The 17,042-nt window shown below is 38.6% G+C and overlaps 1 protein-coding gene across 1 annotated transcript; it reads right to left on the bottom strand.

Annotated features, from left to right (window-relative positions):
- Positions 1 to 8,255: 8,255 nt before the first annotated feature.
- On the bottom strand, positions 8,256 to 9,203 carry LOC114613972 (olfactory receptor 139). Its single transcript, XM_028759437.1, has one exon. It carries the CDS (start codon positions 9,201 to 9,203, stop codon positions 8,256 to 8,258), a length of 948 nt encoding a protein of 315 aa, XP_028615270.1.
- Positions 9,204 to 17,042: the final 7,839 nt, after the last annotated feature.

Below are 17,042 nucleotides of genomic sequence, written 5' to 3'. Positions count from 1 at the left end.
GTGTGTGTGTGTGTGTGTGTGTGTGTGTACTTTAGCTTTTATTTTGGCATTTTAACCTTATTCTTTTTCAGTTTTTCTGTTTTTATGTTGTTTGTTTATTTTTCATTGTTTTGTTGTTTTTTCTTTTTTGGAAAAAAAGGAGAGAAACATGGAACTGGGTGGGTAGGGAGGTAGGTAGGAGCTAGAAGGAGTTGAAACAGGGGAAAGAATATGGTCAAAGCATATTGTCTAAAAATGTTAGATTGTAAAAAAAAATGAAAAGACTTTAATACTTTTCTAAAAGTGACACTTGAATATGTATGGATAGACTATCCCATGTCCCTAATCTAAAAAGATTAATATTGGTACACTGTCAATCCACCCCCCGCAAAGTTATCCTATAAATTTAGCATAGCTATAAGTCAAATTGCAATGGGAGAAAATTCCAGTTGACCAAATGAAGTTGTAGCTCAAGTGGAGAAGAGAGTGTGAGAGCATTTGTGGGATGAAAGTCATGACAGGACTTGTCAGGATGCGATGTGCACAGGACATGGTCAGAAGCAGGCATATATGTGCACACACACTTGATGTTTGATCAAGGGCCATTACCAATTATTAGGCATGCTCTCAAGCCATAGATTCTATTTAAAAGTCATGAAAGTGTCAGTTATTTTTTACGAATTTGAAATAAGAAAGATACTTCCAAGTGTGACAGCAAAGACAGAAGTCATAACATGAATGTTTCCATGTTTAGATACACAGAAAATTTCTTACAAAAAAACACCATTAGGTGGGTAAGATGGCTTAGCACACAGAGGTGCTTGCTTGCTGTGTAAGCCTGGTGACCTGAGTTTGAGGATCAGAACAGAGTAAAGATGGAAGGAGAGAACCAGCTCAACGAAGTTGCCCCCTGACCTCCACACAGGTGCACACACACACACACAAAACATCATTTTTAAAGCACCATTATTATTAAAAAGATGAGAGGAAAATATGTTCATTGCCTGTGTTACAATAGGAATAGTCTCTTAGTCTTACTCATAAAGAAGTATAAAATAAAGCAACAAGGCAAATATTGACTCACACTGTGTTGTAGATTCTTACTGACAATTTCAAAGGTTTATCTGGGAATAGGAAAACATTCTTCTAACCCCAAGATGATAGAAAAGTTCTACAATGTGTCCAGTTAGTAACTTGTCAAGTTCATAGATAATATTTTAATAATTTATTAATTTATTTTAATTTTTAATAGATAATATTGAAATATTTTCAGAGAAAAAAATAAACTAGAAAATATCTAATAAGTGAAATAATCCAAGTTCAGAAAGTAAAACAGCACATGCTCTTCCTCATGTAGATCAGCATTGCACCAAGACCCTGCCAAACCACAGATAGGACTGAGGTAAGGTTGTGTAGGAAAATCATTATACAGCTATTGGATGACAAATGCAGAAAATACAGACTGTGATGGCAAGAAGACACAGCAAACAGAAACGTGTGTGTGTGTGTGTGTGTGTGTGTGTGTGTATTAAGGAGGAAAATGTAAGACCAATAATGTAACACAATAGTGCCTGCCCTCCCCCCAAAAAAAGGAAGAAGCACAGTGCCTTATGACACCAAGGAAGTTGACTTAAGCCCATGTGGCTTTATTTCTTAAATACTTTAATAAACTTGATAAATACATTAATAAAAAATAGGGTTTGTTGTTACATTTTCTTACAGGCATAGAACAGATACATCTCCCCTCCACCCAATGTGTGGCTAATGAGTCTTGCTAATGACTACAGTAACTACCTGTGGCTAATTGGCCCCTCTACTCTCTGAGGAGCTAGTTTCCTGAATCCTAACAACCAAAAAGAAAGTAAATTGTGTCTGCATGTTTCTTCCCTCTGGCCTTATTAGTAATGATGCAGGAGACTTTATAACGTTCCTTCCCTCAGCCCCTGGGCCATAGTATCTTGAACCCTCACCTGGGAACTAATTAGAGGATTCTGCTTGCAAACTTTCAGGGATTCCATCCCTAGTCCTTGCTCTGTCTATCTCTATGGGGACCATTGCTGGGTGGATGCCTCCTGAGGCCCTTCAGAGCAGAAGAAATTAGTGAAGCTTTTCAATTAGTCTCTATTTGTCTGATACATCACAATATGCTAAAGCTAGGGAGATTAGCCGTTCTCCCTCCTGTGTGTATGTCATATGGATGGCAAGTTTCTATAGACCTAAATCTTCAGTTCCATCAATGAAATAAAGTTAAGTGTAAAAAGTGTACAAAACCCATAGCACTATCTGTGAGGGCTGAAGTGTGTATCTGGGGGTTGGGGGAGGAAATTTTTATGGGTAAGTACTAGCCCTGATCCTCATTAGAGAAAAAGAGATCAAAGATTCTAAAAAAAAAAAAAAAAGTTATTCTTTCAACTCAAAAGCCAATGGAACCTTCTTCACATCTATGCTACCCCAAACATCAATTTTATAATGAGTAGCCCATTCATCACTGAATCCTCTAAATGATCACTTGAAGGACTCATTATGAATCCTATTTTATAGCTGAGAAAACTAAAGCCATAGAACTGACATTCTCAGTGTCACATGAGCAGCAAGAAGCAGTTTTAATACAGCACCCACTTCTCGCAACTCCTCATCCAGTGCTGAGTTAGGGCATCAGAGACCTGAGTCTCCCAGCTAACTCCCTGCCACATGGAAGATGCTACATCAACAATGACCTTCCCTTATATTTACATTCTAAAATGGATGAGCATATGCAAGTACCAAATAAAGGTCTGAACTCTGTAGGACCCTGGTAGCTTTATTCCCGGCCCCCCCACCCCCGAATCCTGCTAATATAAAGTCTAAGAACAAAGCTGGGCAGCTTCTAACTGACATTCCAACACCTTCTTAAGCTCTCTTCTTTGTTACAGTTGCTGCTACCTCCCGGGCCTCCACATCTCTGACTGGCTAATTATATGTTCCTCTAATCTGAACATCTGTCAATCTGATTATTCCCCAAAACTAGACTCTAACCATCAGAGATCCACTGTACATGAACAGTTCCTGGGTTTACATAGGTTCTAGTATCATTTTCTACCTATTTCATTTCCAATAGTCATATATTTCTTCCTTGCATTGCACCATGTGTGGATCTAAGCGCTTACTATACAGTAGGTAAATAATAAGCCTAAGATTCTTAGGATAGACTAAGTAAGGCTGGGTTGGAATTGGGGTTTCTATATGCCTTCTTGAAAGCTTTTTCCATTCTTATTCACTGCCTTTTGCATTTCTGAAGCTGTCAACAGTATTACTGTTAGTTTTCGGTTCTTCAGTGGTCTACTAGATGTGGGGAAGGAGGCAGTGATGGTGGACTCAGAAGCAAATGCTGGACTTAAAGGGGTGTTCCCCAGGACATTTTTCAGTTGTGTGTGCATTAAATTTCTGTCACCTTCTGAATTTAGCAGTATGCCCTGTAATCCTCTCAAGTCAATATGTAAAACTCGTCTTTTTAGACAAAATATATACTTTACTCAAATTATTTACTTGAAATACCTATATCCTGTTAGTATATCAAAATTTCAAACTATATTAGAATGAGAATTAAAGAAAGACAAAAATATTTATCATAACTTATAATTATTATTATCCTATCTCAGTATTGCTATCATTCATTTATTATCATGGACCTGCAACACTGCTAAGCCCACTCACTTATTATTATACACCTCGCTATTATAACGACTCCTTATCATCACACCTCCCTATAATAAACACTTACTATTATCCCATTTCTCTATTCTGATCATTCTTATCCCACCTTACTATTAAGACTATTCATAATTACTATACCATCTTATTAATATAACCATCTGTCATTACTATCCAGCCTTACTATTAGGATAATTTATGATTATTGTACCTTTCACCATTACTATGCCACCTCACTAGTGTGATCATTTGCCATTATTATGCATGTCATACATGGTGCTTGGAGAGAAAAGTCATCAACAGGTCTTAACCAGCTACAAACACTGAAAGCTACAATAATAACTGGCCTAGAAAGGTATAGCCATTAGTAAAAAGTTATGACCTTCACATTACAGAGGCTATGAAGGTCACCAAACACTTTCTGATTTGTTCAAGGCCTATTTGATAGATTGAAATTCATATCTGGTACTGTAAGTCTACCAGAAAACTCATGGTTGGGGAGAACCTACTATTATTAATATTTTGTTACTTGGTATCAAACTGTCTTCTCAACACTGATCTTTATACCCATAGATTAGTGTAGCTCTCAGAAGAGGTGGAAGGATTTTAAGAGCCTAAGGCTGGGGAAGACTACTGCAGAATAGTATCTTCTGGACATTACAGGGTTACCATACTCATGAACTCACAGCAGCTCTGGTTGCCTGTACAAGATAAAGAGAGGAAATTCAAAATTCCAGCATGAGCTACAGAGGGACTTATGAAGCTCTATCCCTAGCTGAGGTAACTGAAGCTTGATGGGGTTCAGGCCTGTGATCCCTAGTAGATTGCCATCTTCCAAGGTATGATCCTAGTATGATCCTATGTACCACCTATGAACATACAGAAAGAACTAATTTAATTAAACAGTCTCTCTCTCTCTCTCTCTGTCTCTGTCTCTCTCTCTCTCTCTCTCTCTCTCTCTCTGTGTGTGTGTGTGTGTGTGTGTGTGTGTGTGTGTGTAATAATAAAATATCTGAAGTTGAGAGGGTTAGTGGATATCATCAAATGTGAAATGTGGCAGAAGGAAGAGATGGGGAGCCATAGGTGGATATCATCAAAATACATGTATGCGTGTATACAAATTCTCAAATAATATATTAAGAATATTTTTTAAATTTATCTATGCCCAAAGACAAGGATCTTGTCCCTAATAATAGTCACTTTTGTTCCTTCAGAAGACATTTTCTTTCTAAGAAAGTCCCTTTTGAGACCTTCAAGTTGGCCTAGTTGGATCACATCTGCTGTGAAATTATGTCTTCTCTATGACAAAATCTGCACCTGTGAACTTGCAACAATACGGTCACGAAAACAAGAACTGCATACTGATGACTTACTAACACAGGAGAAAACCCACAAAGCCCCACACCTAAATGAAATCTACAGGCAATCAATGCTGAGAGAGAATCACTTTTTCCCAGGGATGAGCCTCTAGTTGATTATCCAATACCAACTGGTTAACCCTAAAAGTATACATGTAAGCAACACTGAATGGACTCCGAAAGTTGTATTTATTCATATATGTTTACATGTGTAACAGTAATAGCAAGAGAAATATAAGTCATAAAATTGAAAGTGAGCAGAGAAAGGGGACAACACAGAAGGGCTTGGTTGGAGGAAAGGAGAAAAGGAATGTAAACACAGATACGTACCTAAAATTTAAAAACAATTTTTAACGATGGTGCAGTTGGTAAAATCACTTTCCTCCAACCTGAAGACCTGAGTTCTATTCATGGAACCCACATGGTAGAAGGAGAGAACCAACTTTCACAAGGTATCTTCTAACTCCACACATGAATCATAGCACATGTGGACACATGCACACACCTATAAATAAATGAATGCAATACAAATTGTAATTCCTTTATGTCTTTACTTTTCCCTGATATTGGACTCATTAAGGTACTTTGAAAACATCAAGTTGTTTTGGTTTCACAGATATTCTAGGTTAAAAAGAAATCAAATTTCATAAATCATACTTCTTCCCAATGTCAGTTACCCTGCAAATGGCATGAATTTCAACTATCTCCCAGCTTTCTTCTAGATGTTTCAAAGATACACTATGATGTAAGATTTAGATTCTAACCTTCAGAATCATATCATTTTCTTGGAGAGAGCAAAAATCTACAATAAATACAGAAATTATTAACACAGTATATTTCTATGTGAACCATTCTACAAGCAAAAGGATCAAAAGAGTCACTTTTGGGAGATTGTGGTAGAGAGATGAAGACTGGGTAGAATGGCATTGAAGAAAGGAGATCTTGCACTGTTGGGAGCCGACTCTGAGCAGAAAGCGGCTATCATCTTTGCAGCCATCTCGAGCCATATACCCTGACAAGAGACTTGTTTTCAACAGCCTACAACAGCTGAGCACACACTGATAATTATCTTGCTTTTCTTACATTCTTGTTTTGTTGTTTATTGCCCCCAGCTGCAGGGTGCATGTGGTAAAGTGTCTTCAGCTGCGTTCCCCTGCTTGTGCTTATATATACCCATGATTTCCTTTCAATAAAGGCGAGACTTGAGGCGAGACTAGACCAGACTCTGTCTTGTCTCCATTCTTCGCATCTCTCGCCCCTCTGTCCCCACTCTCTCTCTTGCTAGACCCTGACCCACAGATTGAAGCAGCAGCCCAGGCGGTTACATTGCACATTATACAAAGGTCTAGATTTTAAATGATAGGAAGAAATCAGGAGCCTTTGGAGAATAAAATAAGATGGGAATATAGCACAGCAAAATGGCATGTTAATAATTTCTGTGCTTATTATAGCCTTTTTTGCTCTCTCCAACAGTGAGCAACAGCAGCGAACCAGTGTTAGGTAGCACAGGTCTCAGGGGCTATTGCAAAAGTCCTGATGAGACAGCTCAAGACAGTCCATGAAGACAGATATCTGCAAGAATACAAAGGTGCAGGCAGATTATTTGCTGTCTACTGCAGAAAGCAGCTTCCCAAATGAGGTTTACATCTTGCAATAATTCATAGTTAGAGCAATAAATCGTTAGAAGTCACTTAATACTATGTCTATTTAAATATTTGTTCATTTATATGTGTAGGTGGTGTTCTACCTACATGTATACAGTGCCCATGGAAGCCAGAAGGGGGTTTCAGGTCCTCTGGAGCTGGAATTATGGATAGTTATTGACCACAGCATAGGTGCTGGGAATAGAAACTGAATCCTCTGCAGAACAGCAAGTGTTCTTCTTAGCCACTGAGCCATCTCTCTACCTTCTAACACTATGTCCACTTAGCAGAATAATGGTACTAGGTTCTCTCCTAGGATCTATGACCTATCTAACCAGTTTCTTGGCCTACTTAATACTAAGAATGTGGTCCGACTTACATAGACTGCATTAGATTCAATTGGAAAGAGGTTGGCTACTCTCACAACGTTTGTGACACTATTGCTCCAGTGGGCAGTTTTCCATACACAGTAGGACAGCTGCACATATGAACTGACAGTAATTGTGGCAGCATGAACAGGACCTGCATAAGCTCAAATTATACAAAATCCCAGCCTGGATGTGGAGGTGTGGTGGCCACAAACCTCCCCAATAACCGAAGAGGTGCTATTGGCAGTTGATAGTTTCTGAAAGAGACAGTGTCAGCTCTATTTTATCACTGGTTGGAATGATCTAGTAGGTCCAGCGTACTCCGGGGACACTCCCAAGTCTAGTTGAGCAACACAAACTAGATTTGACGAAGAGAAAAATAAAATAAGAACACTCAACATTGGGTGGATAGGGAGGTTAGGAAAGAGAGGGTGAGTACGGAAGGAGTTGGGACAGGGGTGAATATGATTTAAATACATTGTGTGAAATTCTCAAAGACTTAATAAAAATATTAAGTGTGGGTATAAAGGATTCAAGCCATGTGCAGAACCCATTAGATGGTTGGCTTTGGAGAGTGTGGTGAATACAGTTTGATTAAAAGTCACTTGATTGGGAAATATCCTCAGATTCCTTTTTTCCATTCTTGCACATTCTCATACACTGGCAGGATATATTTGGTCTCAATCATGAGTTAGTTAGGAAGCAAGTGTGGTTGGGAAAGAAATAATTCTAATAATAATTCTAATAATGTTGCTCTGAAGAATATGATGTCAGGATTGTCTGACTGTTTCTCAGACATCAACCACCATTGACCTATTTCTTTTTAACATGGATTCCTTTTTAAAAAAAACACACACACACATTAGTACAAACACAGATTATATATAAAGGAGACCAAACAGTTGTTTTTATTTATTACCATCTTAAGTAAAATTCATTTAAGCAGTAAAAATACACAAGTAAGTTAATCTTCTGTTCATGATTCATGCTATAATTTTCATTCCTCTGTATTTAGTATAGTTTCTATACATAACTTACATAGTCTTTTTCTCCTAGTCCAAACTATAATCTGCTCTGATCAGTACTATCTAATTTCTTTCCATCCTTAGACCCACTTCTGAAGTATTCCTCCAACTGTACACTTGAGCTTCTGGTATGAGATTGCCAAGGACATATGTAAAGATGGCAGGAGATTTTGATATCCTTGTCCTGTGTTCTCACACTGGATGCCTCTTTCCTGTCAGCACCCTCTTCAGGGCACCCTGTACATCTGGGTTCCGGAGACTATAGATGAGTGGGTTTAACATAGGGCTGAGGATAGTATTGAGAATCCCAATGCCCTTGTCCTTGTCTGAGGCGGAGACAGAACCCAGACGCATGTAACTGAAGAAGCCAGTTCCATAAAAGATACAGACCACAGTGAGGTGGGAGCCACATGTGGAAAATGCCTTCTTCCTCCCCTCTGTGGAGCGGATCCTCAGTACTGCAGCTGCAACATGGGCATAGGACGCTGAGATCAGTATCATGGGGACTACTCCCATGAAAGTGGCTCCCACAAAAAGCAGCTGCCCGTTGAGGTAGATGCTGGAGCAGGAGAGCTGGAAAAGGGGTGGGAGGTCACAGTAGAAGTGGTTGACCACATTAGGGCCACAGAAGTCCAGCACAGACACGGCCACTGTGTGAGTCAGAGCATTAATGAAGGAGACAGTGCAGCAAATACCCACCAGTGTGCCCTGCACTTCACGGCTCATGCGGGTGCTGTAGGTGAGGGGCTGGCAGATGGCCAGGTAGCGGTCATAGGCCATGGCTGTCAAGAGATGACAGTCCACACCTGCCAAGAGGTGGAAAAAAAAGAGCTGTGAAATGCAGGCAGCATAGGGAACCCTGCACTCGTGAGCCAGGAGACACACCAGCATCGGAGGAACAGTGACACTGATGCATCCGATGTCCAACAGAGATAGATTCCCCAAGAAGTAGTACATAGGAGTGTGGAGCTTGGGTTCCACAAAGATGGCGGCCAAAATGCTGAAGTTACCCCCAACTGTGACAAGATAGGCAAAGAAAAAGACAACAAAAAGGATAGGTTGCAGTCTTACATTTCCTGTTAAGCCAAGAAGGATGAATTCTGTGATGGCTGTTCTGTTTCCCCAGGCACCTGGCTCCATAGGCCACTGCTATGAGCTGGAGGGCAAGGGAGGAAGAGTTAGATCTCACAAATAGTGAAGGAGAGTGGCACGTGTGAACGTGTAATCAACATCTACATGGTGCTGGTAATGGTATGTGCAGAACGCCTACTGATTAAAATTGTTACCTGCCTAGTTTGCAGGTATCCTGCAGTCTTCTGAAGGCTCCTGCTGACCAAATAACCTTGTTTTGGTCCTGGTTCATAAGGAAAACCAGAGAATACCAAGAAAGGGATTGGTTGAGTGGCCATTTACCAACATGGTATCCAAGTATTTCAATAGTACAATCCCTGTTACATTTGAATCCATCTATAGCAACTGACAACTCTCACTGGCTCCTGAGTATATGAGGTTCTAAAAAGTACACCATAGAGATAATAGCAGCATAAGATAAAAAGGTAATAAAATAGTTTTCATGAACTTAAAAAGGCATAAAGAGTTTGAGAAAGGAGAAGAGCAAGAAATGAGCCAAAGTATAGAAATACACGGAGGTGAAAGACTGGAGCTATGATTGGCATTTTTTTAAAAAAAATAACATTTAGATGTACTGTATATAGCTCTTTTATTTAACTTCATTAAGTTCTATGAAATAACTACTGTGTCTCTGTATAATCAGGATACTGATGCTTACAAAGTGTTTATAAACACCCTTGGGTCCTAACGTTCCCAAGAGCTAGCACAAGCTAAGGACTGTCTAGCACTAACCTCAAATATTTACATTGTATTACTTTGGCATGTGTTCTACTGACTTTTTGGGTGACTCTGTGTACAATAAAAAGAGGAATGGGATCCTAAAACTTTCAGTATTAGCATCCATACAACTATTCTAAGAAGTCAGGGTCCTGTCCACTTATCTTCATTAATAATTATTGGTTGAATGTTAAGGAGTGTGCTTGTGGTGGAACTGACAGGTGTGACTTGTGACATATAGGTGAAAGGATGACCTAGGTCCTTTGCTGAGCAACTAAAAAAATTGAGTTGATACTAAGTATTATGGGGGCACGTGATTAGTGTGTACCTGTGTGAAGGAAGAGCAGAAGCTTTTCAAAGACAAAAGGGGAGCTGAAGTCCTGAGGGATATTTCACTGGCTTCCACTCACTGCATATGATGATAAGTCCAAGGTGAATGAACAGAAACAATAAATAAAAGGCCCTTTGGTTGTGACTACAGAAAGTAGTTCTAGAGAGGTTTCTTTGAGTATCTCTGCTTCTGGACCCTTGCCTATGCTGGACCACTCTCTATATATAACTGAATTTCTACTTTTTTCTGTCTAAAGTACTGTCCCCTCCACAGATTAGAAAAAAAATCCCTTGGAACTAAATCTGTGGCTATAGTTCCATGTCTTCAAGGGAATTCTCCTTACACGGCCTAGTCTTCAGTTGAGTTTTCTCTCTTATGGCATTACAGGCAGTTAACCTGATCATTCCAGCGCTTGACCAGCAGCACAGGATGAGCCATGCAAAGCTCACAACTCCAGATAAAGAGCTTATCTTTATTATGGTAATGGGTCACTATAGGACAGTATGGCACTCCTGAACATTTACCAATCCCACCACCACCATTATGCCCTTTTCTACAGAAACCATTGGCTATCTTTGAGTAAGGTGAAGCTCACAAAACGTCAGCGTTTGTTCTGAACAGACACTTTACTGTTTTTCTCCCAACTCCTGCTGATTCTCAATCTCCCTGCCATACACACAGAAACGTATGTATATACATATACATATACATATACATATACATATACATATACATATATATATATATATATGTATTTTCCTTTCCCTCCCAGTTACTCAGAGAGGAAAGGCTCATCATCACTGCCACTTCCTGAATCTATCATCGCCTGATACTTTTCTTACACATAGATAGTAAAAAGGGCTATCTGAAGTTCATGGATGTCCTCTCACTTGAGTAGGAAAGAAAATAGGATGCTGGGGTGGTGTGGAGGACTGTAAGGCACTTACCTCGATGTAATATCTGGTGTGGTTCTGGTTCTTACAGAGAGCTGAGTAACTACTAAGTTGACCCAAGGTTGTCAGTATTCAGAGAGCTTATAAAAAGCTGAGAATATGTCTTGATGTTCTCTCCATTTGGGAGCTAATCAGCACCCAGAGACCTTATAATAATATAATTCCCCAAGGATTTCAAAGGAGACAGAGGAGAACAACCTCAGTCCACAAGGGTTTCTCTCCACCACCTAAACAAGTATTCTATTCACGACACCATTGCCAACATGTTGGAGACAGGAGAATATAATCTTAAAAGCTTTGATGACCTGCTGAGTCCACAAAGTAGATCCATGGTTTGAGCTCAGCTTAGACTTCAGATGATCACTAAGACCCAGGAGTGATCACATACTTAAGGTATAATTTTGGAAAGTTGGCTTACGTTTTATGTAAGCTTAATCATACAGTTTATGAGTTTGATAGAATTTACAGTAATAGATCTAGCACTTCCCCAATACGGAAGGTGCTTCAATAATTTCTTATAACTCACAAGTGATTAATGCCCTTGCCATACAACTGCCCCCAGCAATATTTTATCTGGCTTCTGTTCCTAGAGTTTACCTTTTATGATGACATAAATATATTCATGCAGTGTGCACACGTTTCTGTGTGTGTGTGAGTGCAGGTATTCCCCAGTACACACATGGAGACCAGAAGACGACTTCAAGTGTCCGTCCTTGCCTTTTATTTTATTTGAGTCAAGTCCTTTTGTTTACAACTGTGTACACTAGGCTAGCTGGCCCATGCACTTCCAAACATTCCCCTGTCTCTGCCTCCCTTCTTGTTATGGAAACACTGGGATTACAAACAAGTACTACTGGACCTAGTAGTGCTTAGGTGGGTTCTTGAGGATTTGATCTCAAGTACTCATGCTTGTGTGGCAGACTCTTTAGCCACTGAATCATTTTCCCAGATCCTATCAAGTCCTTTTTATAAATTAATGACCTCAATAAGTGTAATCCTTTTGATATTTGTGAGTTGGCTGTACAGTTGTCCACATTATTTATGAGGAAAATATTTTAAAAGCTCCAGGAGTTATCTACCACTGTGTGTAGTCCAAACATACATAAATACAACATTAATTCCCCCATAGACATCTATGAAATAGTTCAATTCATAAATGAGATTAACCATCATAACTAAGAATAAAATAAAATAGTTACTACAATATGCTGCAAGAAAAGTTATTTAAAACTTATGAATTGGTTGTTTCTGGAACTTTTGTGTAGTATTTTCATACCATGGTATATGAAAAGCAGGAAACAAATATGGGTAAAGATACTAGCATGCTAATATCCTTTCTTCACTGAAAAGCTGTTCTATTATATGAATATAATAATTTGTTTAGTTTTTTTGCCTATTGTATGTAATGTGTGGTTCTTTACCATTGATGAATATTTGGGCTATTTCTAGATTTTAGCCATTACAAGTCAGCTTTAGTAAATATGTGTATGCAATTCTTTATGTTGACCTATGTCTTTAATCCTCTCTGGAAAATGCCTTGAATTGTAATTACTGGAGTTCATGCATAAATGTATTATTTAAAATAATTAATTGTTAAGGCTTAAAAGATGACTCCATAGATAAAGCACTTACTATGCAAGCATGAGAATCTGAATTTGAATCCCCAGCATCCAAGTAAAAGCTAAAGTGATATGGTAGTCTGCCTGAATGTCAGTGTTCAGGAGGCAGAGACAGGGATTCTGAGAGTATATTGGCTAGCTGTACTAGGAATCAGGAAGTTCTAGGCTCAGTGAGAGACCCTGCCTCAATAAAACAGAGAACAGTCAAGTAAGGCACCTGACATTAATCATTTGCTTCCGGTATCCACATATGCACTCACACTCATGAGCACACATGTGTACATGAATGAACAACACACACACCAGATACACACAACTCACCTGACAGTTTGTTGTACAAATTCGTGATGCCATTTTGAATCCCCACCAAAAAGAAATGAACTTTCATAGCACCAGAAGATTCCAAGGGAAGGAGAGAACCAATGGTTTTACACAACCACAATACCTATGAACCACAATAATGACAAGGATGGTAAGATATCCCTAATGATGCAATAATGGTATTCATAATTTGGCAGTAATCAATAGCTACCTAAAGTCTTACCAAGAGAAAGGAAACCTTTCCTGGTACTTGAAACCTACCCAACTACCCAAAGCTAGTGAAGTCATCAGTCTTAGAGAAGAACATATTCCCCACTACTTTACCAATCCAGAATGGCTCCTAACAGCATTCTAAATATTTATCTTTATACCCACTGATAAATGTAGCTTTCAGACCTAATTAAAGAAAGTATCCTTCACAACAACTAATACTTGCATGCTTGGAATTGTTGCTACTATATTCAATAGTATTTGTGTATGTTACTCCACTGTATTTACAGTTCCTATACTAGCCTCCAAGGAAGAAGTATATAACTCTAATGACTCTAATGACTGTTTTCTTTCTGTATTCTTTACATAGAATAGTGCTGAACATTTGGGATACTAGTAAACATTAGTCAGGTGAGTAAATAAATGAAATGAACAGATAAGTAGATGATATCTACAGATGTGATTAGGTATATGATAGATAAATATACATAGATAGATGATAATAGGAGAGAGAGGAGAGACAGAAAGAGAAGAAGGGAGGGAGGGAGGGAGGGAGACAGAGACAGAGAGAGACAGAGAGAGAGAGAGAGAGAGAGAGATAGAGAGAGAGTGATTGATTTAAACCTTTACTTTTTACTATTGCCAGATAGTCCTGGCTTCCAGTGCTCAAACTGTCCTTAAATTCAATGAGTGTTTAATCCCTAGGTTTTATAATAAACATATAAATACTATTGTTGCATTTACACCATTTCATTATAATTTTCTTTATGAGTTTCTGGAGGGCAGGAACAGTGGGTAGACATGTATACAGCCAGTGAATCAGTGTTTTAGCAAGAGCAGCTGTTGGCAAGGGAAATGACAGAGTGGTAGCAGGGATGGGAGCCAATGCTCACATGTTGCACTTACTCTATTCCCCTTGATAATACTTCAGCAGCTGCTTTTCTTAAACAGCACACATATCTCTATATAGAAAATCAAGCATCTCTCTTAATACTGTTACATTTTTATGGTCTTGTTTTTAGTCTATGGGAAATCATTTCATTCTTTATGTATCTAACCATAAACCACTACTGCTGGTGTTTGCCCAGTAGCACTCTGGCACACAGTCCTTTTATCTTCAATAAAACTATTAAAAGTCTTCTTAACAATATGTCTCTTCAGCCAGGGCCACGTGGTGAGACCCTGTTTCCAAACAAGCAAGAATAAGAGGAATATAGCCAGTAAGATGACTCAGTAGGTATAAACGGCTTTGTTACACAAGCCTGATAGCTTGTGTTTGTTCACTGGGACCCAAATGACGCTGAAATGAAAGAACTAACTCCATAAGGTTGTCTCCTGACTTTCTGTGTGGGCACATGCGAACACAAACAGAATAATAATAAAGTTTTAAACCCCTTTGCACTATCTGTGGCCTTTTTTCCAATCTTCTCTAGAGAGCCATCCTCATCTGTGATCGTCACTTTCAGATTTTAATTCCCTGGATATTTCCTGTGTGACCACCTCCTTCCCACAAGAACTCCCAAAGAACACATGCTACCTGAAATGTAGTTGACCTCATTGGCATGACAGGTGCCCATTTGCCTTTAACATGTGACTCAATAGTCCCATTAAGAAGGTTCAAGCACTGCCAAGTTCATAAAAATAATATGAGCATCTTATATATTTTTCATATAAAAATATTTTCTACTACTATTCTTAAAATATTATATTCAATTTTACTAGTGGTTAATATCAATTAATGAAGCAATGGGTTATAATATTTGCATTTAAATAAATAGAAATAATCAATAATTAGAAATATCAGCTTGTTCAACCATTTCTGAGTGTCAATCTAGCCAAATGTTTTGTTGGGAGTTTTTGTTTGTTTTTGGAGGGAGGAAAGATTTATTCTAGCTTACAGTTTCAGAGGTCGTCAGTCCATCATGGCAGGGAAGGCAAGGAACAGTTTCTATCTTGGTGGACAGGAAGTAGAGAGAGTGAAATGGGAACAAGTCAAGGATGATAATCCCTCAAAGACCCAATATCTATGATCTACACCTCCAAACTAGGCCCCACTTTTGAAAGTTCTCAAATAGCACCACCATGTGGAGACCAAACATTGCAATTGGGGCTGAGGGCTGAGGGAAACACAGTATTCAAATCACAGATGGTTTCATAGCTCTGAGTTCACTTTAATCTCTTACCACATTCAGAATATTTAAAAAAAAACTAACATTTAAGTGGGGGGGGGCCTTGGAGTCTTTATGTATAAAATCCAAAGGATGTCAGTTGTAGTGCACTGCTAGAATCTCAGCACTGGAGGCAGAAGCAGGGAAATCACTACAAGTTTGGAGCAGTCTGGGATGTATAGCAAGTTCCTGGCCAACCAAGGATGTATAGTGAGACCCATAGTCAGCAAACAATCCAAAAGAAATGGGAACTTGCAGAACAGAAGTAATCAAGGACTTTCTGTCTCTAGCCAAATGTTTTTAAGTGTTCCAGAGTTCATATCCTTTGATGTAGGGCCCTGCTTCATGGGTTTCTGTATTCTTAGAGTTCATACCCTTTGACCCTGCGACCCTTATCATTGATTTTTGTCCAGCAGTTAGAAGAGAGTGCATAGATGAGATGAACACACAGGAAGCAAATCCCAGCATACCATGCATCCCAGATTATTAGAACAATCAAATTCAATGTAATCACCTAATAGTACATAATTAAATACATTTCACCTCATCTACTGAAAGAAATACTATGCAGCCACAAAAATGATAGCAATCATCTATATTTAACATCATGGAAAGAGAGTCACTTGTATTATTGAGTTCACCTACATTGACAAAATTATAGAATTTTAGGTATGAAACAATTCTGTTCTTTATAAATATATATCATGCACAAAAGCATTTTAATAATTATATATTAACTGTCCATGTGATTTCTGTAAATGGTGCATCTAATGGTGACTTCTATTTTATTCTTTCTGTATTTTCTTATTATTTATTTATTTATTTATTTATTTCTCATATATTTGTGTGTGTGAGTATGTATGCATGCTCACATGTGCGTGGATACACATGTATATGTACCCGCATATGGAAGTTCAAAGGAGGGTCAAAGCTGATATTTGCTGTCTTCCTCAATCACTTTCTATTTTATTTGCTTAGGTGGAGTACCTCACTAAATTAGAATCCTGCCTAAGCTTTCTCTGAGGATACCATGCCTTTGCCTTCTGAGAGTTTGAATTACAGATGGCCACCACATCTATTGCTAATCCTGTGGGTGCTGAGGATCTGAACTTCAGTTCTCACACTTATATGGAAAGTGATTTATCCACTGAGCTTTCTCCCTAGCACCTCTAACTTGTTAATAGACACACACTTTATTGTGTTGTAGAAACAGCTGTCTAAAACTAAGTTGAACCATCTTCCTCCTTCAGGTGGCATGAAGGGAACAATCAGTTTCCTGTACAAGTCATAGGTATCAAAACTTTCTTTTCAGTTCATGAGATTTTCTAATTAATAGACTTTTATTTAGATAAGGAGTGGCAAACCTCTTTCCTAATTAAAAGCCTATTAATGAATTCAGATAGGCTGAAGCAGCCTTCTTTCCTGGATGCTTCAGTGAGCATCTTTCCACAATCATTTGTCCTTTGCTGTAGGTGGTCCAATGGAGAAACATTCTGTCTCATTTCTATGATTTTTCTAAACAATGCCAG

Source organism: Grammomys surdaster, unplaced genomic scaffold, assembly GCF_004785775.1.
Source record: "Grammomys surdaster isolate TR1022 unplaced genomic scaffold, NIH_TR_1.0 126278, whole genome shotgun sequence".
Classification (NCBI taxonomy): domain Eukaryota; kingdom Metazoa; phylum Chordata; class Mammalia; order Rodentia; family Muridae; genus Grammomys; species Grammomys surdaster.
This window is presented reverse-complemented; position numbering and strand designations above follow the sequence as displayed.